General features: G+C 44.9%; 1 protein-coding gene across 4 annotated transcripts in view; it reads right to left on the bottom strand.

Annotated features, from left to right (window-relative positions):
- Window positions 1-25,047, bottom strand: part of SV2B (synaptic vesicle glycoprotein 2B) — a 44,762-nt gene extending 19,715 nt beyond the window's left edge. The window contains exons 1-3 of one of the 4 annotated variants that reach the window (XM_015873155.2): window positions 24,561-25,047; window positions 20,508-20,646; window positions 3,517-4,399 (exon numbers count right to left, since the gene is read on the bottom strand). In XM_015873155.2, the coding sequence (XP_015728641.1) occupies window positions 3,517-4,033 (517 nt within the window). In that variant the 5' untranslated portion in view covers window positions 4,034-4,399; window positions 20,508-20,646; window positions 24,561-25,047. Of the gene's footprint in view, window positions 1-3,516; window positions 4,400-20,507; window positions 20,817-22,644; window positions 22,713-24,560 lie in introns of those variants that run through there. The other 3 variants (XM_015873156.2, XM_032446863.1, XM_015873154.2) reach the window with 3 other exon arrangements.
- Between the last annotated feature and the right edge of the window lie 472 nt (window positions 25,048-25,519).

The following is a 25,519-nucleotide window of genomic DNA, read 5'->3' as shown; positions in this document are numbered from 1 at the left end:
TTGCTGGAGAAAGCTCAGCAAAAGTAGATCTGCAAGAGGAATATATGAAAATACTGTTGTGAAAAGTTAGCAAGCTTGGATTCGATGCCTAGCTTTAAAAATGATAAAAATCAAACATCTAAAGCATAGAGAGCTGTTGATGTTTTTTTCTCCTTGCTTGTTCTTTTTTTAAATACTCCTGTAATCCTCAAAATAACAATTTGCATCACAGAGAAACTTAAATTACATTTTGTCCCACGAGGGATAGTCAGGGCTAAAATAGCTGTTAATTTGCATCTGATGTAGATATGTTTATTTTCAGAACAAAATGTAAACGTTTTCTAAGAGGTGTCATATTCGTTTCACACCTTCTATGAAACACTGTGGGCATCTGTTTATTTGTAATTTTTGCATAATTTGGCCATAATTTGCTGGATATTTTTCCACTCTTGCTTTCTGAGGGAGGGAAAAATATGCAACACAGAGAGTATTTAACACAAAATGTCCTTTTAGCAAAAGCTGACCTTTGCTCAATTAGTCTTCAGGGGGCAGCCACTCCGGCTCTCATTTGTTCCCTCCTATTTCTGTAAGTTCAATTAGCTACCTGATTTATTTCCCATATTTTCCTTCCTGGCCTCAGTTGTTATGGCTAAGGCCTTGTGGGTGTATATCTGTGCACAGCTGCCTGGAAGCAACCCTCAGTCTGACTGGGACAGTCTGATTACTTTTCCTTAGCAAAAATGTGTTGATGAGCAGTCACCTGGAAGCAATCAGGAGCTCAATGTAGACACCTATGGCTGATGGTGATAAAGTTAAGGGTCAGTAGTATCTCTGTGGATAATGCCACTGTGTCCCTAAAACCCAACAGCAATGAAAGGAAGACTCGCACCCTCTCCAGTCAACCCTCTGTCCATTCTGTGCAGGTGCACTCTTGCAAGGTTGTCAGTATACATTAGGCAGAAACTGAGGAGATCTCCTTGATGGCTATTATTACTGTGACAAGTCAGCCTGTAAGGATCATTGAAGCCTGGTCATTAGCAAGATTGATTTGTGATAGCACGACACACAGACAGACAAAGGAATGGAAACCATGAGGGAAATGAGCATATGTTGGAGGCTCTGAGCTTTGTGGGCAGATATCTTTTTCTTGTCAGTGGTGGATGGGTGCTGAAGCTAATCCAGGAAAGGCTTTGAGGAGGATTGTTCTCTTTCCATCAATAGCACTTCCCCATCCTGCCCACCTGCAGCCATGTACCCACTCTGCTCTCCTTACATACTCACTTCCCAATGCCCTTGAGTATTCATTACCCTTGTCAGTGAACCACTCTGCAGTCTAATGCTTTCTAAGCTCTGTTTAATCACTTTTCACAAGGGATCATTTGGCAAACCTCAGATCCAAGAGAAAACCTGCAACAGAGAAAGATCCCAGTGGGTAGAAGCAATGTGTTTAACCAAAACCAATGAATCAGAGACTAACCAGATTGCAACACCAATCAGTATCAAGGGAGTGTTATCATAAATTTCTGCTTTCTGGTGTTTATAATCTTTCTTGAACCAACATGAAACAGTTGATTTTGTTCTTAGGCAAATTCTTTCATTTTGTTCATCTTTAAGTAAAAAATACAGTGCGCATGCAAGCTTTGACAGTGGAACCTTCAGAACAAACAAGACAAGTATATAAGAAATAGTTCTGCAAAATCAGGTCATTGAAAGCAGCCTGTAAAAGCAGGCAGGAAAGGCACAAGAAGAGTGTGTTAAGAATTCCAGGCCAGCTGAGTCAGTGTGCAGTGAGCTGGAGCTCAAGCTGGATATAGACCTAGATATCTCCTTTCTTATCCAGAGCTCGTGAGAACACCCTGAACTTTCAGCTATGCAATGCAGAGCTAGAAAAAACACGCAGAAAAAGAAGTCTTAGGAGTTCTCTTGTTCTTTCTTACCTGTGGTTGAGCCTGAAATACTTCAAAGGTTGATCTGTCTTCTGACATTTGAAGTTTTCTGTCTCTGATATCAACTACAGAGATGGATATTTATGGGGTCAGAGTTTCAAAAGATCTCAGCTTTCATGTGGTCACCAGAACAAATGACCTGCTTTTCAAAAAAGGTCTTGTCACTGAAAAGATACCCATTGGGAGCCTGGTGCTCCACGGGGAGCTGGTGAATTTGGAAGTCCCTTTGAAATCAGGATTCAATTGTGATCAGTTCGCTTCTATGAATCTGACCTGAGCTATTTTGAGCTAGAGATGTGGTTTGAGGAACAAAAAATATGTTACCAAACCCTTGCAGGAGCAAAACCAGGTATAAAACTGGCTCACAGTGGAAAGAAACATCCTGATCCTTGAGTTCAGAGAGGAAAGAAGAAGACACGGGAAAGAAAAACAAATGAAGAAAAAAGTCTCTAGGATCTTGGTACACCAAGCTGAGGCATCTATGAAAGGTTAACAGTCTATTGCCTTTGTTACATGAAAACAATGCAAATAGAACGGAGTCGAGGTCTAATCCAAAATCCGCCTTTCCCTTGTATCAGGCAGAGATCCTGCCCCAAATGTATGCTTAGCAGGCCTGATGTTTTCCCTCTGACCTTGGTATACATCCATCCAGACACACCATCCCCTCCTAGAGCAGTTCATTCAAAAGCTACTTTATTTTCCTTCCAGATGTGCTGTTCTATTGCACAACTGGCTCTCACTGTAGGACATGCTGGATACTTTCCTGGTTCTTAGAGATCTGGGAGACTTCTATTCCTCCTATGTCCTATTACGTGCAAGGGGGAAAAAATTCTCATCCAGCCTTTTCCACCCATACTCACAGTAACTATACCTTTGTATTTTGACCTCAGGGAGGTGTCAATAATGACGTTGCCAGTAGCCTGACCCTTTAATCTCCATTCAGCACATTAATCTCATTCTACAGACCTAAGAAGAAACCTACACAGGCTACTTCTGACCCAGTATATATTAACAGTGTGTTCTGGCCAAGAAGTCAGCATGCAGGACCAGCTGTTCTGATCTGCCAGCTGGGACTTTTGGCTAAAGCATGGGGGTACCTGGATACAGTGAAAACTGGAGAGCAAGGAAGCATTGAGAGACACAACGTAACAGCAGATTGACCCAGACCAAGTGCATCCCTGTCTGTTACATCCACCACACTCAGATAGTACTGCTTTGCAGGTTCCTGATTACCATTTAATTCCTAAAAGCACTGAAAATTGCATCATTATATGGTTAAACAGGAAGAGTTGCACTTAGTCTTTTTGCCTTGTGGACATACTAACTGTGGGCTGCCTGGTCCAAATGCAGCCTATGGTGGCCTGTCCTGGGGCAATAGCCTATCCTTAAAGGTGAGCTGAGATGTGGTGTTGTTCTGCTTCACAGCAGTATGCAATCACCTTTGGAATCAGATCCACACAGCCACGATTATGCATGAGATAAAACATTAAAAATAAAGGCCCCCATAAGGTTCTACAACCCACTGGTTGTGAGAGAAATATATTCTAGGTGCTGTCAGTTAGATTAGAAGAGCTGCTCAAGTGGCACTTACCTAGCATGCCTTTGTTTGAACTGGATAAGCACATATCCTTCTCAGCACTGGGCAGAACAAATCCAACCACAAACAGCTCCACCCCATCTGCCATCAGTGCCAACCCTAAAACAAAGAAGAGGGTCCACTGGAAGCGTCCATGGCCACACTCCTCAATGATGTTTTCATACTGATGGGCAAGCTGCTCCTCGTCCTCCATCCTCTCTGCCATAAGGTCAGCACGGTCTCTGTACTCATCATCCATGGCAGGAGCTCTGTTCTTCTGCTTGGCTTTAATGTCATCTGGGTGCGGGATTCCTTGGTACTCCCCTTCATACACCTCATCATCTTCATCATGGCCTTCTGTAACATCACTCTGGGCATCTTCTTCATGAGTGGGCTCATCCCCACCACGGTAGTAGCCATCATTGGGCGCGTACCCCTCATAGTTTCCATCCTGGTACCTGTAATCATCTGAGACTTGATTTGTCTCCCTGCCCCCTTGATAAAGGTTTGTGTTTCTGTATCCATCATCCATTGTGAATGCAGATTTCTAAACACCGTATGCAGTTATTCAAATATATGTACTGATTCGTGCAATTTCAGGTCTCAGTTACTTGAGCATTTCTTCTCGCTTTTCCTTGTAACTAATGTGCTGCACGGCTTTCCAGGCTCAGAAGGAGAATTACTATATAAAGTTTCTCTCTGACAGTCTCACACAGCTTTTGATAATGCTTCACTTTTCATCTGTCATGTGTGGTTTGCTGGCTTCTTCCTTGCTTTGGGTGGGAAAAGATGGGGCTGCTGTCTGTTGAACAGCAATGGAACAGCAAACGGCACAGCCAGGGAGCTAGGAGGACCTGACAGGTTTTTCCTGATTCATCATGGAGGTGAAGGTCACGTTCTGAAAAAGGAAACAATAGCAAAGATAAGCTTACAAGAACACCTGCATTGAATTTAACAGCCAGCATTTTGAGTGCACATTTTCCATTGTGAAAAATGGCAACAGAAAGTTTGGGGAATGCTTTTGCATCCGCAAAGCCCAAAAGTTCAGGGGGCAAAAAAGAAAAAGAAGCATTAGGAGTTGCCAAACTAATTGGAAACCCAGTGCAGAATGTATAGAAACCTACAGTAGATTGCAAGGTCCAAAATTCTGCCATTCATAGAAATCCTGCTTCCCACGTACTGTGCTGGTTTCTACAGAGAACAGGAGGGTACCAAGCTTGGTTGCTTAAACAGAGATCTCTGCTACATGTATTTCTACCCAGAGCAAGCTCATCCCGAGTACCCATGATGTCTAATATCTTAATGCTACACAATATGACCTTGCTTTTCTTTCTCATCCAGATCCCAAAATTAATTTTATTTGGTGTCTTGTCTGTTTTTATCCCTGGTGTCTCCCCATCTGTGTGACAGATGTACAACTAATAGGCTGTGCCTGCCAAAATAAAGTCACCTAAAGTCATACTGAGCTCTGTTCTTTCATAGCAAACTATCAATGGAGAACAATTTTCACAGAGAGAAAAAGACAAAGCTAATATGGAATCACTGCTCTCTGCAGGGAAAACCAAGGGAAGCCAAGTCACATCTAAACACATTCTCATTTTAGATGCCTGATTTCCATTATTCTTCAAGCAGTTTTGAGCCAGCTGGCTCTCCAGTGTTCTCCTGCATTTGTTGCTGCACACAGCTGTAGACAGGAGGTTTGGATGGAGATGCATGTGAGAATCACAGCATAGTCACGCTAGAGGAGCCAGCACAGTGTAGGCATGCACAAAATTTGCACTTAAAGAGTAAAACAGCTAATAAATGACATGGCCATATAAACCTGTCTGTACATATCAAAGAATTACAGAATCGTTTATGATGGAAACCACATCCAGCCATGAGCCTGACCTACTGAGTTTCATCACTATACCATGTTCCTTAGTGCCTTGTGCATAGGTGTTGTTACCTGAAAAGCTATTCTATGTCAGGATAGAGTTGACAGCCACCAGAAACACTTGGATGGGGTGAACTCTTGTTTCAATGCTGGAGTGTCACCACCAGTAGTTAAAAAAATCCAAGAGCACTTTTGAGACTCAGAACCTCCACGGTGCTTTCTTCCTTTCACTGCCATTTGCTCAGGCAGATTTAGACCCGATTCTTTAACATCCTTTCACTCAATCTGAGCTGCACTCACTCATATTAGCAGCCCCATTTAGCATTTAGATGAGAAATCATGACTTCTTATACAGATTGCAGGCTTGGATTACTTTAATTATACTTCACAGTGATGTATGAGATTTCAAGACAAATGTACACATCACATTGAGCCTATTACAACTTTGGGCCCTTTTTCACTGACAACTACTGATCTGCGATATACTGGCAAGGCTTAAACAGCACTGTGTTAACTGTTTAAAACTGCTATTCTTCCCCCCCTGCTAACACTTTCCTCTTTCAACTGGAAAGAAAAACCCCCAGAATCACTATTCAACCCCACAATCCACAGACATAATGCTTTTGGATCAGGTGCATATACAATATTTCATCCTACCCTCTGCAAAAATGTGCCTTTTCTTAAGCATCAAGAGAAAGTAAGCACAGAGAGTTGTTTCAAACTGAAAAACAATCATTTAATTTAGTAAATGCCAGAATATCAGCTATTTGATCTCTTTTTTATTAGAAACATTTGTTGAAACTGATTCTTTCTTTTTTTTTTCCCCCAAAAAAATCCAGGTTTGAAAAAAATGGCATTTTCTTGTCAACAAGAATGGCATCAGAAACACTTCAATTTGTTCTTATGGATATAGTGTTCCCTAAGGAGTATCGATAAGAAGAGAAAATAGAGAAACACAGTAAAGGAAAAATAAGCATAGGAAAGATAAGCATAGATAAGGGTTTTGTTTCTTTGTTTGTTTGTTTTGTTGTTTTTCTGTTTGGGATTCTTTATTTTTTGGCTAACCCCAACACTGCTGCTCCAGCTATATGATTCAACATCCAGAACAGAGCTTAGCAGTATCATCATTTTCCTGGACAGATGGCAAGGCAGAGTTCTTGGCAAGGATCCTGTAGAGGGAGAAGCGGAAAGATATGGAGAGAATACGTATGTGAGTGCTGTTAGAAAACGAGGAATGAGGGGACTTGGTTGCAGAGAGGTAGAACGCAAGTAAAATCCAAAGTCAGGGATCGACTATATGGATTAATGGTCCAAACTGTGCTCAGAGTAGGCGGGAGATGGCCAGGGGAGGATGAAAGCCCTGGCGCATTACTGATGCTCCGATGGTGGAAGAAATAACACCTATTGTTCAGTAATCATAGCAGCTCTCACTTCATACTGGAGGATTATAAACCCATCTCTGCTAGAGCTCAGCCATAATCCTCACTAATTCTTGCTTGACTTTTTGTAACAGTGTTTTGCTGCCAAAATAATAACCAGATAGGGAGAAAAGTTTTGGAGGATATGATTGTGAAACACTTTTGGATGCAGATGGTTACGAGGAACATCAATCAGCAGAAACATTCATTGACCTCTAACAGAGGTGACTGTATCAAAACTGGCATCGCTCGCAGGTTTCCAGCAGCTGCTTCTCTTTCCATCAAATATCCTAATCCCAAAGTGCTGATGAGAAAAGAATCCCTGAGGAGTTACTGGTGGGACATCTGAAGATCTGACCCCAGTAATTGAACACTAATTAAGATTATTTGATTCACTAAGATCTGGTCTCTTCAGAAATAGAGATCAGCCTTTGCAATGTAAGTTTACATACAATTGTAGATAGATGAATGAGGGCTGTATACATCTGTAAGAAAAAAGATTCCCTCTTAGTCCCCCCATCCCACAAAAATAGAAGCAATGTTTGTCCTCAGAATCCAAGTCCAAAAGAAACAGTGGTCATCAAGTATTCTTGAGAGGATGAGAGTGCAGCCCAAAGTCAGAAACCCCTTTGATCTGCAGGAATGTCAGCAGCTGTTTTCTGCTTCATTTCAAGAAATCAAGGCAGCTTAGTTTTCTAACCAGTGATGTGGTAGTTGAGAGCAAAACTGAGCTACTTTGCCATGGACTACATAGTGTTTATGTATGTGACCATGCCAAAATAGGGCTATATAGGGTTTTCAGCTGTAAAGTTGTGTTTATTGCTACAACAATCATCTGTACCTGCAAATACATACAGAATGCAAAGCTTCCCCATTTGTCTGTAGCAGATGCCTTGAGCAGAGCTTGCTTTGAGCTATGGATAAAGAGCTGTCTTTTGCTGGGGCCTCTCAGTAGAACACTGCACTAAGTGAAAACTAAGAATAAAAAGCATTTTCTCCTATGACATCTCTATTGAGAATTTGTTTGATAGGTCTGTAGCACAGGTTCAAAAACTCTCAGCTTAATAAGCTACACAGTCTGCAACATGTTTTATATGAGCGGCTGAGAGTTAAAAAAGAGCAAGATATTCAGGTCATTGACTTGAAATCACCCAGTCCACAGCGTTGGCTTTCAGCAGTGCAGGTGTCACCTGCTGATTGTTCCCCTGCAGATAGGACACATGGGGTAAAAGTTCTTCCATTACACTTTTTCCCAGTGTCCCATCCAGTGTGTTCTGTGGGAAACTCCTGGTTTCCAGTGCATTGGGCACTGAAATCCCATCACCTCATGGGGTGGTGACTTTCACAACAGAGTGACTGAGTGCTAAGCTTGCAGTCCACCATGTCACATTACAAATGGAGGGACAGAAAGTCCTCCAGATTGCTAAGGGGAGATTATACTTTAAAGCCTCATATCTTTTCATGCAGATGCTTTAAAGGTCGTATCTAAGACAGTATGTGCTGCAGCAAGCTGGCACAGTGAATATGGAGCAGATGAAACAAGGAACAAGCATCAGTCAAGCAGAATAAACAGCTTTTCTGAATTTAAGGACATAGAATAGTAAATTGGGTGTTCGTGAGACAGAGGAACACTAACAGTAGGAGTTGGAAAGTAATGGTGTAGCAGCACAAAGCTATATAAGGAGGGCCAGACTACACATTAGGGTGCCAGAGAAAGGCCATAAAAGGTCATTTTGACAAGCTGAATATGGATAATGAGTTGAGACAGATGGTGTAAGAGTATGGCATCTAATAAATAATGAACAGACTTGCTTCAAGGAGCAAAAGAAGGGAGAAATCACAGCTGAAGTCTTAGTCAGAGGGAGGAGGTGAAGGGGAAAAGAACAAACCCAGGGATGATGGGAGAGAATCACAGCAGGAGGACTGGTGGGAGGAGGGAATGGTCTCAAGCACCAGAATTTTGTGGAGATGGTAATTTACGCAAAGAAAACTTAGCAGTGCATATGCCTGAACTGGAATTCAGCCATCTTGTTGACATTAACATCTTTTTGTAGAGGAAATACTCATGGCCTCTAAACCTCTCCTCGCGATCTATTCCCCCTTCTCTGCCATTATCGCAGTGCCTAAGCAGCTTACAGCGCCTGTACTTCCACATAACTCAGGGAAAAGTACTTAGGTTTGTTTTTTATGTCATAACCTGAGGCAAAGAGACCAAAACTTCATGGTGGCATTGAAATGCTCTGCGCTGTGTCCCATAGCCACAGGCCCCCTACAGATCAGCGAGCTGAGATCTCTTTCTAACCTCCCCATCCATCTCTGACACCATGACCAAGATGAAGGTGGGCACTGACACCCCTGCAACTCTTTTCCTAATGTGGAGCTGAGACACAAGACCCGACCTGGGTATCATGCAATGCTTCCAGATATCCCATTATAGATGTAAAACAAGAAGCTAACCCAAGGTCACGTAGGGAAGCCACATCAGTGTCAAACCTTGAATCCAAGTTTCTGTTATGTTGTTGTCTTTTGCAATATCTTAGAGAGCTTGAGTCTCTTAGACTTCATTGCTTATTAATGAACCAATCTCTTCACCAGCAATGTACCTGACAGTACAAAACTACAGGTAATTTAGCGTTGATTCAGAAAAAACAGTGCACTGGTGTCCTCTAATGAGTTTGATGCTTCCATGTATACTTGCCCTTGAACTGCTTACAAGGTCTAACCCTCCTGGGCCTGGTGTTCCTGACAAGGTCCCATAGATAAGTAAGAAGTAACCTTGGTTATAAACTGTCCACGATTCAGCAGATTCTGCCTGTGTCAGGCAGCAAGCACGCCTGATTAACTACAAACTGCTTAGCTCATTGGCAAAAATGTGACTCTAGCTACAAAGGGGATTTCTATTTCATCACACTTGCAATCTGTGTTATTAAATAATGAGCCACTTAATTAACTCATTCATTAATACATGGCTGTGATGAATAGATTTGCTCCAGTGGCAGAGTTGTGAAAGCAGTTGCAACCCTGATTGAATTCTGAATGCTGCTTTCCTTCAGAAGAAATTCAATTTGAGCAAGTATCTTTATTAAATACCTCATTCATTCTACTGCTTCCAGCTAACATAGTGGTGTCAAAGGTCTGCTGTGCCTGTGCCCCTCCACCACCCCCTGATCTTGTCCTCACCTTTCTGCCTTACCAAAACCTGAAGATCCCCCTCACTTTGGCTCTGCTCTCTTGATGGTCACAAAATCATTCTTTGCCCAGATTCTTTCAGTACTTAAAGGGGACCTATGAAAAAGATGAGGAGAGACTCTTCATCAGGGTGTGTAGTGATTGGACAAGGGGTAACGGATTTAAACTAAGAGTAGATTTAGATTAGACATTCAGAAAAAATTCTTTACTCAGAGGGTGGTGAGGTACTGGCACAGCTTCCTAGAGAGGCTGTGGGTCCCACACAGCCCTTGAGGTGCTCAAGGCCAGGCTGGATGGGGCCTTGTGCAGCCTGAGCTGGTGGGAGGTGTCCCTGCCCATGGCATGGAATTGGCATTAGTCTTTTAGGTCCTTTCCAGCCCAAACCATTTGATAATCATTTCCTACCTCACATAGGAAATGAATGTATTGTTCTATTTCCTGGGTCCACCTTCCGATTGCTGTGGGACTGACAAACCCCTCCACAAACCAGAGACAGCAGGATAAATCACTGAATGCATCTAAAGCAAAAACGCTTGCAAGGTTTTCCTCTCTTGTTTTCTAAGAGTGTGTTAAGGAAGAGCTCTAGCAGAGAATTCCACCAGCTGAGAGCTTTCCCTGCAGGGAACTGTTCCTTTTATTTGGAACAGCTCTTTTCCAACCCAGGGTGCTTAGGCATCAGTCTCTAGAGACAGTGGCTTGCCAGCTCCAGTGAAGTGTACCAAGTCACTGCCCATGCCAGTACACAGGATTATTCCAAGAAATCCCCCGTGTTGCAGCCTGTCACAGCCAACCTTATGCTTCCACTATGCTCCACAATATGGTTGTTACTTGTCCATCCTTCTGGGGCTACAAGTAAGTAGCCTCAGGAAATGTAGTTATTACAAAGCTAAGAGTTAGATCAAATAAGAGGGGTAATTATCAAACTAAACCCAGCATCTCTCTCTCTTTTAGCACAGTCCCTCCAATGCAATTGCTCTGGGGCTACAAGAGCTTTCAAAACTGCAGATGAGCTGCTCATTATGCACCTTACCTGTGGAGAAATAGAAGCACAAGCAGCAGCAGATTTAGAGATGTTCACTCTGAGACTCTTTTCAAGGTTATTTAGCAGAGAAAGTATTGGAGTAATTGGCTTTGCTCCATCTATTTTCATAACATTTTGATTGCTATGACCATTTGTTGCTATGAAATACTACTAAGGAGACCTGAAATTTGTAGCATCCAGGATCATACAACAGATAGCACAATGCGGTTATTGTATTTGCTATATGCACTCTGTGAATGATGTTTTCTTCTTTAAGAAAGCAACTTGCAAAGCTTGTCTTGGCTGCAAACTGCATGTTCAGTACCTCAGATGCCCAGATCTTTGAAGAACATGGTTTTGAAACAGGCATATCACAGCAAATCACAAAAATAGATAGATCTTATTTTCACTTACTAGCTGTAGCTCAAGTTGTCATCGGGTCTGGAATATACTGGCACTGATTTAACAGCAATACAAGACCTCATATATAGCAACACTGCATTTATACTTGTGTTTTATACCCATATGGAGACTTTCAACTCAAATGAGTCTCCAGCAGCTGCTGAGAGGTATGAGATATAGCAAGAGAGGTAGGATGAGGCAGGGTGAAGGACAGAAAGGAAGGGAGAGGGAATGTACTGCTACATGGAATAGCCAGCCTTGGAAACTGTTGTTATCTTGAGGTAGTAAAAGGGCAGAATATATGCAGTTAGTCATAGCACTTCATAGTAGTAAGAAGGCTGGATGTTTGCCTCCCAAATAGCCTAATAAATTCCTAAGTTCAGGATGGACGTTAATGATGAAGAATCTTCATCTCCAAAAATTAATAGGTTCAATATATCATCAGAATAAATTGTAACATGGCTCATATGTACACAAGAGAGAAAATCCTCACAGCCACCTGTTGAGGCAGTGGAAGGATTTAGCTATTATTTATTGCTCCGTGTGACTCATGCTTGTGGGTAGGGACGCGACAGTGCAGATGGGAGTTAAAGTCAAACTGCCGTCAGTGCAATTTATGCCAGGAGAGTTGAATTCAGGCTACTTCTGCTCCTGTTTTACGTATGATTCTTCTGTAAAATATGGAAAGGTTGTGAAAACAGTTTGAAAAATGCATGCCTGGGCAGCCATTTGTCAGAGCTCAGGCTCGGTTAGAGGCAAGATGGCTCCAGGTCTTGGGCAGCATTAGGAGCTGCATGGCAGGAGGGAAGCATTGCCTGCAGGTTGCTGCAGCAAGGGGTTCTCCTGCAGCCTGGCATCACGCAGAGTGCTCCCTTGGCTCATGGACAGAGTTGATTTCTTCTGGTAGAGTAATCCTGTCTGCCAAGTGAAGGCAAAACTGCTGATCCTACTGCACAGCACCCACAGATCTGTCCCTTCTCAGAGCAGTTTTGACACCAACCTGACAAATCGCCAGCTGCTCTGCTACAGATGGTTGGGGTGCTGCTGACTCTCTCTGCTGCAAGGTGCCAAGGCTTTCCTGCCCTTCCTGGCTCTTTTCTTACTCAGACATTCTGTCTCGTTTTTTTTCTTAAAGCACTTGATATAATCTGTAGGAACTTTCCAGCCCCATTGGCTCATGCTGTTGGTCTATTTGTCCCTGAGCTCTGTGATGCTGATGGGCACTATCTGATAGACTTCAAAGGATGAGAAAAGCATCCATGCTTTACTTCCAGCACAAGGCTATATGAAGTGGGGGATGGAGAATCCAAGGCAGCCCCTGAGCTGATTAACACAGAGAAGGGGAAGATCAGAGGATATTTAATTAGATTCCTACTATGGAGCTTATTAGCAGTCATAAAATCACCAGGGTTTGTATCACATAGCAATGGGAATGGCAGAACTCAGAGATATACATCACACATCACATAGATAAATGCGATGATTCCTTTGGCTTGATCTCAACTGGAAGAATAGCACACTGCTTTCAGCAACTGAAGATCTATCCCTGATGCATAATTTGTTCTTTCTACAATAAAGGCAAGAGGAAGAAATCACATAGGCACAATTGGGTTCAGGACATTTCAATCCTAAAGTAAATTCAGTATGAGAAAAAAGAGGGGAGTGCCATAGGAAAACCCACACCCTACTGAAAGAAATACAGCCTTATCTTCATTTTCTGCATTCCTTCTTTGAATACAGCTCTGCAGACACTTCTTTCTTCCACATGATTCTAAGGATGCCCAGCAAACAAGGAGTCAAAGCCAAAAACCCCCAAGTCAACTTCTAAAGCACAGCAAACCAGGGGACCAAGCTGGAGTGCTGGGTTCCCGCTGATCTGTCCCCATTTGCACCAAATGACAAATCAACTTGGCCATGTTTTGGGACATTTAGAGCAGATGTGAAAGCCTGAAATCCAGCCTAAGTCTGAAGGTCAGAAAAAGCTTCCTGACTGCAATATTTGTGGGGCTGAAGGGCGGGATGCGCAAAATGTGAGGAGCAGTTGCTTTCTTCATCAGCACAATGGCAGGTCGGTCTGGCAGGCTCTGAAAGAGCATCCAAATGCCACCCAGAATTAAGAGGGATAAGGCCAGGCTGCCAGGGGAGGTAAATCCAGGGAGTTTCATCTGTTTGTGCGTTTTGCTTGAGTCATTGTTGCTTTTGCATCTCAGGAGCCCTTCACTGCAGGCAGAACAGAGTGCGGCAAGCCTCAGGGAGAGCTGAGGTTCATGAAATATAGATACAAACCAGGCAGGCTCCTAGAACTGGGTAAATGCGTGCACGATAATTGGCTTTATCTTTGAGCAAGAAACGTTTTGCATTAAAGGATGCAGAAAAGGCTCGTTCAGTAAACTCTGATATGCACGTTTGACACAGCAACTGCTGGAAAAAAAAGAAAGAAAATCCTTCCTTTGTGCTCTATAACTGAACAAGCAACTCTGTTTTACCTCTTCTACCCCTTTTCACTTCCCCTTTCTCCCTTTACCTGCCCAGCAGACTGTTATATCCAACATCCTTCAGAAAAAGCATGTGATGAAAGTGGTCACAGTTTACCTGGAACAGGTAGGGAACAAATGGTGCTGATGCACAGATCCTGGCATGGAGACAAGCCCGTGGCTAAATGGTCACTATTGCTCTGGACATTTGTGTACAGCTCTTTTCCAGATGCAGGGACATGAACATTCATTGGGATGTTCCAAATTGGCCTGAGTGGTCTCTCCTGAGAGAGTACTGAAGGCTTTGTGAGTCCTTTGCATGTGAGATCATGAGAGATGTCTGCCTTTATGTGCCTTCACCACATGTGGGTGGTCAGAGTGAGCCTCTACTTCTGCAATGACATTGCTTGTTTCCAGGCACCCCTCAGGAGCCTTACGCTGATCTCTCTTGCTTGGAGCAAGCAAGGTTCCCCTCCTTGATGAGTGTCACAGTGGAAGCAGATGTGGCATCTCCTCCTCAAATGCTTGTTTTGAAACAGATCTTGAAACTGATGTTCATTAATGACAGCAAAATTCATCCCAAGCCATCCCAGCTCCAAGCAGTTTTCATGCACAAATTAGTAATGTCTTTTTCCAAGCATCCTAAATTGGGCCACTAATTAACTCAGCAGCCAGAGGCAAACAGGGAAGCAGCTCCATTCTGCTTTACACCCCATGGGCAGGCACCCACCAGCTGGCAGGGTGAGAAGCTCCTCACTCTGTGCTGCTGGCTTGCTGGAATTGGAGAGAGCATCAAAAGGGGAACTGCTCTGATCCCGAGCAAGACTGACTCACAGGGGGGGATCAAGGCCCCAGTGAAACACCTGTCAAGAGCTGAACTGCCACCTGGGGAGCTTTACTGTGACTTTTTGGGGTTGAAGGAGCTTGTATGAGTTCCTACTTGAGGGAAAACCTGTGTAGGGCGGGTGTAGGAGGCAGTGTTTTGTTTCCTGTGTGTCACACACTCGTCTGCTGTGCTGTGTGGTCTCAAGTGCTGTCAGCCTGCCAAAATCACAGCATTGTTTCATAGCAGGTATGAGAAAAGAAAATAACAGTTAATTAAATAACTACCTTAGGAATGGAGAAATTCCTATCAGCTCCTGCATTTGACACCACACTGTTTGGAAACAGAAAATCTGGATGGTTTTTTAATTGAATATTCCAGCTGGAATATTTCTGAGCACAAAACACAATTTTCTTGTTATAATTAGGAAAGAAGAGTCGAAGCTCAACAGCTACCATTAAATACTCAGAAAGAACAGAAAAGGTGCCCAAATAGTGTTAAATAACTTTGTCCATTGACCGCACATCCCACTCTAATAACACCAATCTGGATTTTTAATTAGGGTTCAGATATGTTATGGATCAGAATCTCAGGGCTGTGCGTGAATCCAGATGTAACTGCTGAGAATTCATCCATCAGCCCTGTTATATGCTCTTCTAATCAAGTACAGTTACCGATGATCACATAACGCCATTAAAAACCACTTAAGGCCAGCACAAGCTGAACTGTTTAATGCAATTTTTGAAATCAAGTTTCAGAATTACTTTCAATTAGTTCTAAAGAATAATGGAAACGTGTCCTGAGCAGCAGATCCTGCTGCAGACAGGCCACCTTAACCTGAACAGGAAAGATAAGGGTGGTCTATCTTTTTTCCCTTACCACTTAAAAAATGAGCTAATATGTTCTTTGCTGGATTTCGCAGACCTTAAAATAAATACTGTCCGGTGTCACTGAGGCTGCAAGAAAGCAAAGATTAGCTTGTATGACGTCTCACAGGCATTTTTACTGAGCTCCTTACCATAGGATGCTACAATCAAATTATAGTAGTAGTATTTAGTCAAGTTGTGGCAGACTTGACTGAGTGTACAGGTTTGGTTCCTTGTTTTCTTCACACCTCAGAGGCCAGGAGGCTCCTGGCCATGCACAACTGAGAGCTGGAAAATGCCCATGGCATCCCCTCTCCCCTGAGCTGTCCCACAGCTCAGAGTAGAAAGAGGGTGAGTCAAAGCCACGTTCTAACAACACCTTTATGCTGAAAACCACAAAGCTGTTTTTGGCCTGCGTACGGTCAGCCCTACTTAAGCACAGACTAATTGCGCCAGCACTAACTTGTCCTCATGTTAACTTCATTTCCATCCAGACAGAAGCTTTCAAGCAACAACAAGAAAATCCTTTCAATATTTAATCAGCAGCACGGCCTGAAACAGCAGATACCAGCCCTGGCTGCATCCTTCTACCTCTGCAAGAAAGCCAAATGGGAGCCCCTGCCACAGTGTCTCTTTGGGGCACCTTATATTTCATTCCTCTCTTTCAGCTTCTCCGCTGCCTTCCAGGTGTAAATCTTGCTTTATTTCCTGCTGATGGATTGGAAATGGCTATGCTCAGCAGCCTGGACTCATGAGTCTGCAGGGCTCGAGCTCTCACCCACTTCTCTCTGTGTAATTCTTGTCTAGGGACAAGACTTTGCAGAACTTGCAGTAGGCAGAGGGGCAAATGCAGGATTTTCCTAATCCATGAATATTTCCTATGAGACCACCAGGGTCCTGCACCCTCCCCAAGCTGCTGTGCCCCTTGCAGTCTCCTGGAATGCCCCACAAGTCCCTGATGTATCAGAGCAGGGCTGGGGATGCCCATGCTGCCTGGCACCTGCTGGCACTGCAGCACAAAATCATCTCTGATGATTTATGGTGTTTGAGCTCCTTACAGCAAAGATCATCTCCTGCTAGCATAATAAAAGAGATCCTAATAGCCAACCCTCACTGTCCTTATCTAAGAGAAAAAGAAAAAAGTGCCCAAAGCAGATGTAATTAATGATAAATAATAAATGCAAGATGAAGCCTCTGTCACCAGCCCTATGGGTGTTTCCTCTGTCTGCCACAAAACCAGGAGCATCATGCACACCCAAAGAGACCAAGAATCTGTAAGCTGCAATAATTAGAGCAGTTAAGGTTGGCAGATCAGCAGCCTGACCAGCTGCCATAAGGGACAAGAGACACATCCCATGTAGAGGCTCTTCCCTGCTGCCTGGTGGTTGTGGCTCCCATTGTGTTTTTCCCAGGGTCAAAATTTCCTGCAGTGATTCTGCTCCCCCTGTTGCTGTTTACAGATCCTTAGGGATCGTCTTCATTCTGTGATTGGGAAACTCTCCATGTTGCAGGGGTGCTGAGTGGTAATGCCGGAGCTGCCTTGTCCTGAGGACATTTACTCTTCTTGCTCACTGTCAGCTCAGAAGGACATGAAGCCAAGGAGACAGCAGCTATGCTGGCATCATGGAGGGAAACAGAGCCTGAACAAACACATCCATCACCCAGCTGAGAGTGGATGAACTTCAGCTTCCTCCAAACACACCTCTCACAAGATCTGCTGTGAATCACAGCAAAACATCCAGTCTAACTGAAACACTGAATCACAGAACCAGCTGTCACACAGCCCTGCAGCATCTCCTGCAGGAACTCATCCAGCATCAGGCCTGCTCTCCAGGTCTCTCCCTTCTGCAGTACATCCACGCCCTCAAAGCAAGAGACAGAGGAAGGCATTTCTTGAATGGATAGATTTAAGCAGCAGACACAAGACACTTATGGCCTGTAAGCCATGTCAGCCATAGGAGTTCTTGTTATTTGGAGATGGCATTTTAGGCTATGGGACAAGATTGCCTCAGCTTTGAGAGGGCAGGTAGGGGCATCTTGGATCTAAATCTGACTTCTGTTGGCTTGATCTGATGTCCTCTGGGTCTTGGATGAGAAGAGACAGTATGCAGCTCTACTCAGTGCCTCCATGTCTCTCACAGCTTTGTAGATCTATCTTATCCCTCCATATCTACAGCCATATCCCTGGGTCTATAACACCAAGAAGAGCAGAAAATAACTCTGAAAGCCAGTAACCCCTATGCTTCACTGAGACAAATCCAAATACTCTAAAGTACTTTCACATTTCATCCAGCTCCAAAGAAAAGCCTTGACTTCTTCCTTCTCTCTGGGATTAAGGCATCCCAGAACAAGCACAAGAGACCTGTGTCACCTTAGACATGGAGGAGTCTTTAAGTCTGATCATAACCATCTACTAGACGAGTGCAAGGAAAAGACTATTGTCTTCAAGTGGCCTGAACTTCCAGGCTCCTTTACCCAGGCTTAGGTCTCTTCTATGAGGCTTCTACACCCTCTGTTGACCCAACCCTTCCTTCTAATTCATCCCAGACAAAGGAATCCATAATGCCACCTTGCTCCCCAGCTTTCTTCTGCCACCAAACACCAGCATGCATCTACTGGCATAAACGTGATCACAAAGTCGTGACTGCACAGGAAGAACAAACACGCTGAGCAGATGGGCTGTGCGGGTGGAAGCCCTCATTTATAACACACATAACTGGCAATAACTTAGCAGATGTGGTAAGAAAAATCTGGACAGACAAGCATGAGGTGACTGGATTCCAATTCCACTCAAGTAATGTGGAATTTTCCCTGGCAAAGAAAGGTTTCATCTTCCATCTCCTTGATTACCTTGTCCAGAAGAGATAATTACATTGATGCTAGGCATCTCCACAAGAATGATGTAGGATATTCTTCATTAAGGATCCCATGTGACTCCCTGCCCTTACAAGGTGGGTTTTGCACTAGAGAAATCTAGCTTCTACAGCCCAAAAGTCCTTGAGAAAAGACTGGAATACGAGCAGAAGTCCCCAGCCAAAGACTTCAGTGTTTCTCCTTCTTTCCCCCAACAACAAATCAGCATCCCTCAGGAAATATCTTTGAGATGTTAAAGAAATCTATACATCTGGCATACTGCAATATTAATTTGGCCCTAGAATCTCATCTTGGCAGATGTACCAACGTTACCACAGATGAGTATGAGGATTTTCTCCTTATAATTGTTACGGAGCCATTAATCACGCAGGGGAAATTAACCCTGCCAGGCAGCACTGCAGCAGAGATCAGGAAAGCAGAGTCACTGCTGGCCAAGGGCTCGGGCTGAACATGGGAGAAATGTCAGGTGCACAGACACACAACATAGCAGAGAGACTCTGTGATCCTCAGTAAGGGGAAACAAAACCTGCCTTATTCAAGATTTCCCTACATTTGCAATCATCAGGCTCTCCAAAGACAACACATTTGGCAGCTCCTGCACTCCCTCCTTACACAAGGTGGGGATTCAATCACGCAAAGCTCACTCCTTGTGTCTGTATGCACTTCACCCACCGTTCACAAGGCACAGATCTTGCACAGAAGATGTCACCCTGAAGCCCACGAGAAACAACAATCAAAGCCAAGACTTGCTGCTTAGAAGAGGAAGAGCTGTAGGTATAATGTAACTGGTGCCTGAAACTCCAAGGCTGCTCTCTATTGAGCACAAGCACAATCCTCACCCCAAGTAGCTGCCATCAGGGAGCACAATGCATGTGAGTTTACTGCAGGTGGAGGTTTCTGTATGAACACTTCAGGGCAGGAACGTGTTTATAATCAAATCACCCCTGCCATTTTCTCCAGGAGAGTTGTTTTTTCTTTTCTTTAAACTTGTAAATAAAGCAAGAAAGAATTTGCATTGCTATCAAGAAGCCTAAAGCCTCCTTTCACTGAATAACCTTAGGAACTTCCGGATCAAAGCACCAGCATTTGGATGAAACACAGGTCTGTCCAGAAGGTCATAGCTGTGCGCTGTCAGCAAAATAGCCAAAGCTTTGTCACCCTATTAATTTTCCTTTATTTTTCTCTTTTTTTTCCCCCTCTTCTTTTTTCCTTCTCAGCAGAGGAACATTATGTACAGAGCTCTGTGGATTCGATACCATCAGGTTGCTAAGGCTGCTCTTAGATTTTTTATTCCCTGATCCTCTTTAGGCAAGGTCCCCAAATTCATCCCCGGTGTCAGAGCTCTGCTATTAGGTGCAGAAAGCCCGTTGTGGAAGTCGTGAGAGTTAAACTGACTCACAGATCTCTCCTTCAGGATATCAGACAGCATCATAGTCCAGCCAGACCCTTCCTTCCTCCCAAGCATCTTTCTCTTTTCTCCCTTTATATCAGCTATTCTCAATGCCTAAGGGGCTGGTTTCAAAGAACCACACAGACTTTGCAGTGGAGAAAGTTTACCAGCTAGAAAATCTGATGGGCTTTATGCATCAACTTAGGGGCAAGAATTCACAAATGACCTTCCAAAGCTCCTGCAAAGGACAGAAAAGCAGCATTTGGGTAGTGGCTCATCCAGGATTATTACCCCATGGAGAGCACTGCTGGTGTCAGCCCATCAGCTCACAGTGTGCCCCCAGCCAAGCTGGAAATAGCACAGAAATGAAGATTCCAAGCAGGCAATGAAACGGTACATGAGTTAAAATGCTACAACTGCCTGGGCACATGCATTGTCTGATCTGCTCAGCTCCCAGCGTCTCACCAATAGTCATAAAATTGCTTTGATGGGCACTGACCCCTGGAAAAGCTTCAGTACAAACCCAACTGCCTTCACTATTGATATTTTTTTTTCTTTTCTGTTGTTTTTTCACCTCCCCTCCCTTTGTTTTTTTTTTACCCCATTAAATCTTACTACTTTTAAATCCCAACCGATTGTCCAGAAAGGGACCAAAAAGAAAAGCATCTCTTACCAGAACTGTGCAATATCTCACTGCAGCCATTCACCAGCCATTTCCCCTCTTTCCAGCCTGCAGAGCTGCTCCTGAAAGGGTCCCCCCTTTCTGCCGGAGATTAGAAGTAAATGCTCTGCAAGCCAAGCCGATCATCCCACTGCGCCCGCATCCAGGTACCGGAGAACAAGCAGTGGAAAAGTCCATCAGGCAACAGCAAACACAGGCGCATGCACGCACACCCCAGGCACAAAGCAATAGGAGCAGGGGGAGGCTGGAGGCAGAGCAGATGGGAGGGGGTGGCTCAGGGGAACCAGGCAGCGGGAGATGCTAACGTGACAGATGTGTTGACTTTAAGTTAAACAGGAAATTGAGGATGCTTGACGCAGGGAGGAAAGGCAATAGCTCACGTTAAAGGCAGAGGTTTCCCATGGTCTTCCCCCCCTTTTTTGCTCTCTCTCTCTCTTCTATCCAGGCTTTTCCTGGTGATTTCTAGTTCTTACCTCATGCACAGTCAAAGGTATTTCCCTTCTGAAATGGGAGGTGGGAGCACAGTCATTTGTTCCCTGTTCAAATGAAGCTGCTCTGGAGTTATTTAAATGACAGCCTCTAGATGCTGAGAATGCTGAACATTAAGATGAGGCTTCCCATTTGCCTTGGTTTCGGGAAGAGAAAAATACAATTGGGTCCAATCCCTGATTTGGGTAATGTAGGATGGACTGCAGGGAATGGAGTAAACTGATTTAAATGCAGGAAAGGAAGGCAGACCATCCCAATGTTGAGATAGATTCCACCTTCCAGAGCCTGACGAAAAGCAATGGCCACATGACAAATCTGGACTCAGGTCATCACTTGTACCACCTACCTCAGCCTCCCAGACCAGGATAAACAGCAGCAGATCCCTGTTTTGTTTTTGGTGCCATTCCGACTGCCGCCCTCCTGACATGCTACTCCTCCTACACACTGTCCCTGAGCTGTGTTATTGGCCTCCCTTCAATATTTTAATGGGGTACTGACAGTGATTCATTCGCACTCCAAACAGATGAACCTGAACTTGTCCCCAGAACAACATTTCCAGAGCCAGCCAGAGAAGGTAGGTTGGAAGCATCTCAGATGAATTGGCTGCAACCCAAAAAGCATTCATTTTTCTGATTAAAAAAGACAGAGCTTGTCTGGAAAAGTCTGGTGAGGCTCTTCCACTTCTGGAAAGAGCAGCTTTGGATCTCCTGTCCTTCCTCCTACCTTCTGCCACGCTCCCTCATCTCTGCAATTATTTATAAAGCTCAGTGTTCTTAACTGGGACTCCACCGTGTCCCCTTTCTTACCAAGACTCACTCATGTGTTACTCTGTGTTTGGACCCCCAGTGACCTCCAGGAGAGCTCAGCAGGGCTGCCAGCAGCCATGAGTCATCAGCAACCTACCTGCACCCCCAGCCCTGTCCCCTTCCAGCAGGGGAGGCCCAGGGGGTTTAACGCAGTCTAATCCTCAGGATGGATAATTCGAGGAAAGAGGATTAGCCCTTCTGTGCAGATCCCACACCAAATATAGAGCAGCCTTCCCTTTGCCTTGCAGCTCCTGTGCTCTGCCCCGTCTCACCCCAGGGGTTAGTAGTTGGGGTCCTGGCTATGCTGTTTACCGTGTATATGGGGACGTGACATGGTCCAAAACTACACAGCGTGGCATCAATGCCTCAAGAGGAAAGAAGGGTAGTGCTAATCTTAGTTAATCCCACAGCAGGATGCTGCAACCAGCAGAGCGGCCCCAAGGATGGATATTTGCTGGAGAGCTGCAGAGGAGGAAAAGCACTAAATGTTGTGGTGCCTTCCCTATTGCCTCCATAGAAGAGGGAATGAAGTGGGGAGCTTCAGCCATTCTCCTCCTCCCATCTGCTGCAGACAAGAAGAGAGGTCTGGCACAGCCTCCACAGGCTGCCTTATCCTCCAGTGTCTTTATTTGTCTGTCAAAGCCCTAATGGGACTTTTAGTCACCGTAACATTAATGCATCGATTAGCATGGGAGTAATTCCATAATCTTCTCAGACAAGAACAATTTCATGAGTTTCAGCTCATGACGTGAAAAATTAATTTGTCAGGCTGACAATGCAGAAAGAAGACCTTGGAGGTTGGCTCCAGCTCCCACAGCACGACTATTCCTTACCCTGGGATATGGTCATCAGGCCAGGAGTGGGAGAAGAAGAAGCTGGGGCTGGCACTGAGATAGAATCACTTCTTCACCATCCTGTATTTTTTCCTGCAGGGAATCAATCCCAGTTTTGAAATTAAACTCATGTACCCCCTATACCAAATACTACGGCATGTGTTTTTCAGCTTACCATGAGATTTCTCACATGCATTTGGAAAGCACTTCTAAAAGCTGATGCCAGCACCCTACCTGCAAACAAGCAGCCATGTTTACAGAGATCATCTTTACTGGCAAGGCTGCCTGGCTGACTCTCAGGTAGCACCCAGCTGTGCCTGGCAGAGGGATGCATGAAAGCTGGACTTACACCTCCAACTCAACTCCCTCAAGAAACAGCAAACAGGTAACAGAGACTTTCATTGATTGATGTCCCAGAATATAAATAGGTGCAAATCATACTGATGCTCCAAGGGGTGAGATGACCAGGGAGGCTGTCTATCGATGGGTGCTTTCTACTTAGCTTTGATGCTCTTGTATGGTTTCCCCAGTGCTCCCATTACACTTTTGCAAAATCACATCAGGAAAACCAAAGGTGACTCTATTTGATACAAGTGGGCATGGCTCTCCAGCAGGGCCTGCAGAGAGGAGCCCACCAGGACCTCATGGATGTCCCTCCCTCTTTCTGTTTCAGGGTCAGACCTCTGGCTCAGCACTGTGCCCTAAGAAGACTCAGAGGCTTTACTGTGCATTCAGCATCTGGCTACATAAGGCAAAGCATTAACTCTTTTCCTCTCTCTTCTCCCAAAGGATAACGCTGGGGAACCAGAGCAAACATGAGGCAGCAGTTTTCAGGATGTGCTGCACTTGCTGTAATTTCTGCCCATGGAAGGAAAGCCCTTTAAGCTCTGGTGCTGTGCTTAAAAGTGCCTGATCTCAACACAGCACAGGTTTCCCTGAGCACTGCAATCCTCCTCACCCATACATTACAATCATTGGGTTGTTACTCTATTTTTCCTGAGAGGTGATCTATGATAACTATAGTACTAATGAATCCAGTTCCTACCCATGATTTTTAATGGGATTTCAGTGGGTTTGGTTATATTCTTGCAGATACACGAGTAACATTCCCCTTGAACAACAATTGTTCTGTAAGAGAAAAAAAAACAACAGTCCCTACAGCTCTGTAGGTCTGGATGTGCCATAGGGAAAGAACAGGTGCATGAACACATGCACAGGAACTTCCCACTTGAGAACCCACATCCCATGACAGCCCTGCTCAGAGTACAAGCCCTGCCAGCTCCCCATGCTTCATTCTCTGTGTACCTTCATCCTTTCTAACAGAGCTGACAAATGGCAGGTTTCAGTTTTAGCTGTGTTTAAGATCTCCCAGAAGGATGGGAAGGATAAAAACAAGAGGATAACCTGTAGGTGTGCTGGCAGCGGGGTGGGCAACAGTGTGCGTGGGGTCGGTGCATGCAGGGTGCTGCACACCTGCACCCAGCCCAGGGTGCAACATTCACACAGGCACAGAGACAGACACAGCAGCCCACCCCAACCTGGACATGCACTACGAACAGCTCTTTAAAAATCGCCAAGTTAAGAAGATAAAGGGCAGCATCTCGTAGTGAGCACAGAGAGCTGGGCAGTGTGACTGAGCAAGTTGGAATTGCTGCTTCCCCCTCGATCTCCCTGCACTAACGGTGCCCCCCAACGATTCCTGTGGATTCATCACAGCTCAGACACCAACCGCCTCCTTGAGCATCCTCATTTTCAGCAGCACCTTCTGTGTTATCTTTAGAGAGAGCTTTTCCCTGCCTCTTGCGCTGCCTCCCCAGCACTCAGCATCAAGCCCCCAGGAGCTGCTGGCTTTTTGGCAGCATCTTCTCACTCCTTCCCCCCCCCCCGAGCACTGAGAAGGAACACTTTGCTCTTACCTTGGGTACCCCAAGTTGCAGCCGATCCTGTTCGCTGTGCAGTGCAGCGGGAGGCTCCGTGCCAGCATCTCCTCTAGCAGTGATGCAGCCCTGCTGGGTGCTGCATGTCAATGATGCAGCCCAAGGGGGGATCCCAGGATCTGGGGAACCCAGGGCAGAGAGGGAAGCAGGGGGCTGCCTACCCCACCTCCCTGTACTGCCCACCCCAGCCCCGCTGCAGAGCAAGAAGAGAGAGAACAGAGGGATGGGGAGAGAGCGAGATGCTGCTCGGCAGGCACGGAGGGAGAAAGGAGAAGCTTGTGTAATTTCATCACGTTAATCAAATCCAGCCCCTTGCCTTACGTTACAGCTCTCCAGCAGAGTTCTGCATTACACGGGTATTTAAAAAAATATATCTGTTATTATTGCTATTGCTGTCATGCAGGCGTGCTCCTGGCTGGAAGTAGAAGGGAATCCCAGCATGACGGGGTATCATTCTGGCACCCTCCCTCTCTCTCTCCACTTTTATTCACTCCACTGCTGCATGCAAGACCCCGACCCTGGAATGAGCAGGGGGTGAGGCTATGGAAGATGATGCTCCATGTGCCACATTTCAGGGACAGCCCCACTGCAGGATAAACCTATTCACAGCCCCCTCGTGTTTGTAATTGAGAGCCCATTGCTGGAACACCAACAGCAGAACAAATCTCTGTGCCCATGCAATTTTGTGCTCACAAGACACCATGTGTGGAACTTATTCTGCTGCAAACTTTCTATTATTAAAAGAGATAAGCAGGTGTTTTACTGAGGAACAAAGCACACCAAGCCTGGCTGCATTGCAGAGCTTTTCTCCAGGTAGACAACTCTGCACTGGCTCCATCTATGCGGGCTTCAGTCCTAGAAGATCAGAGCTCAGACTGAGCTGATACCCCAGCATTTCCCCACTGATTTTGTACCATTTGCTCACTCCAATGCAGTTA

This window comes from Coturnix japonica, chromosome 10 (assembly GCF_001577835.2).
Source record: "Coturnix japonica isolate 7356 chromosome 10, Coturnix japonica 2.1, whole genome shotgun sequence".
NCBI classification, from domain to species: domain Eukaryota; kingdom Metazoa; phylum Chordata; class Aves; order Galliformes; family Phasianidae; genus Coturnix; species Coturnix japonica.
The sequence above is the reverse complement of the archived record's forward strand: the minus strand, read 5'-3'. Positions and strand labels throughout refer to the sequence as shown.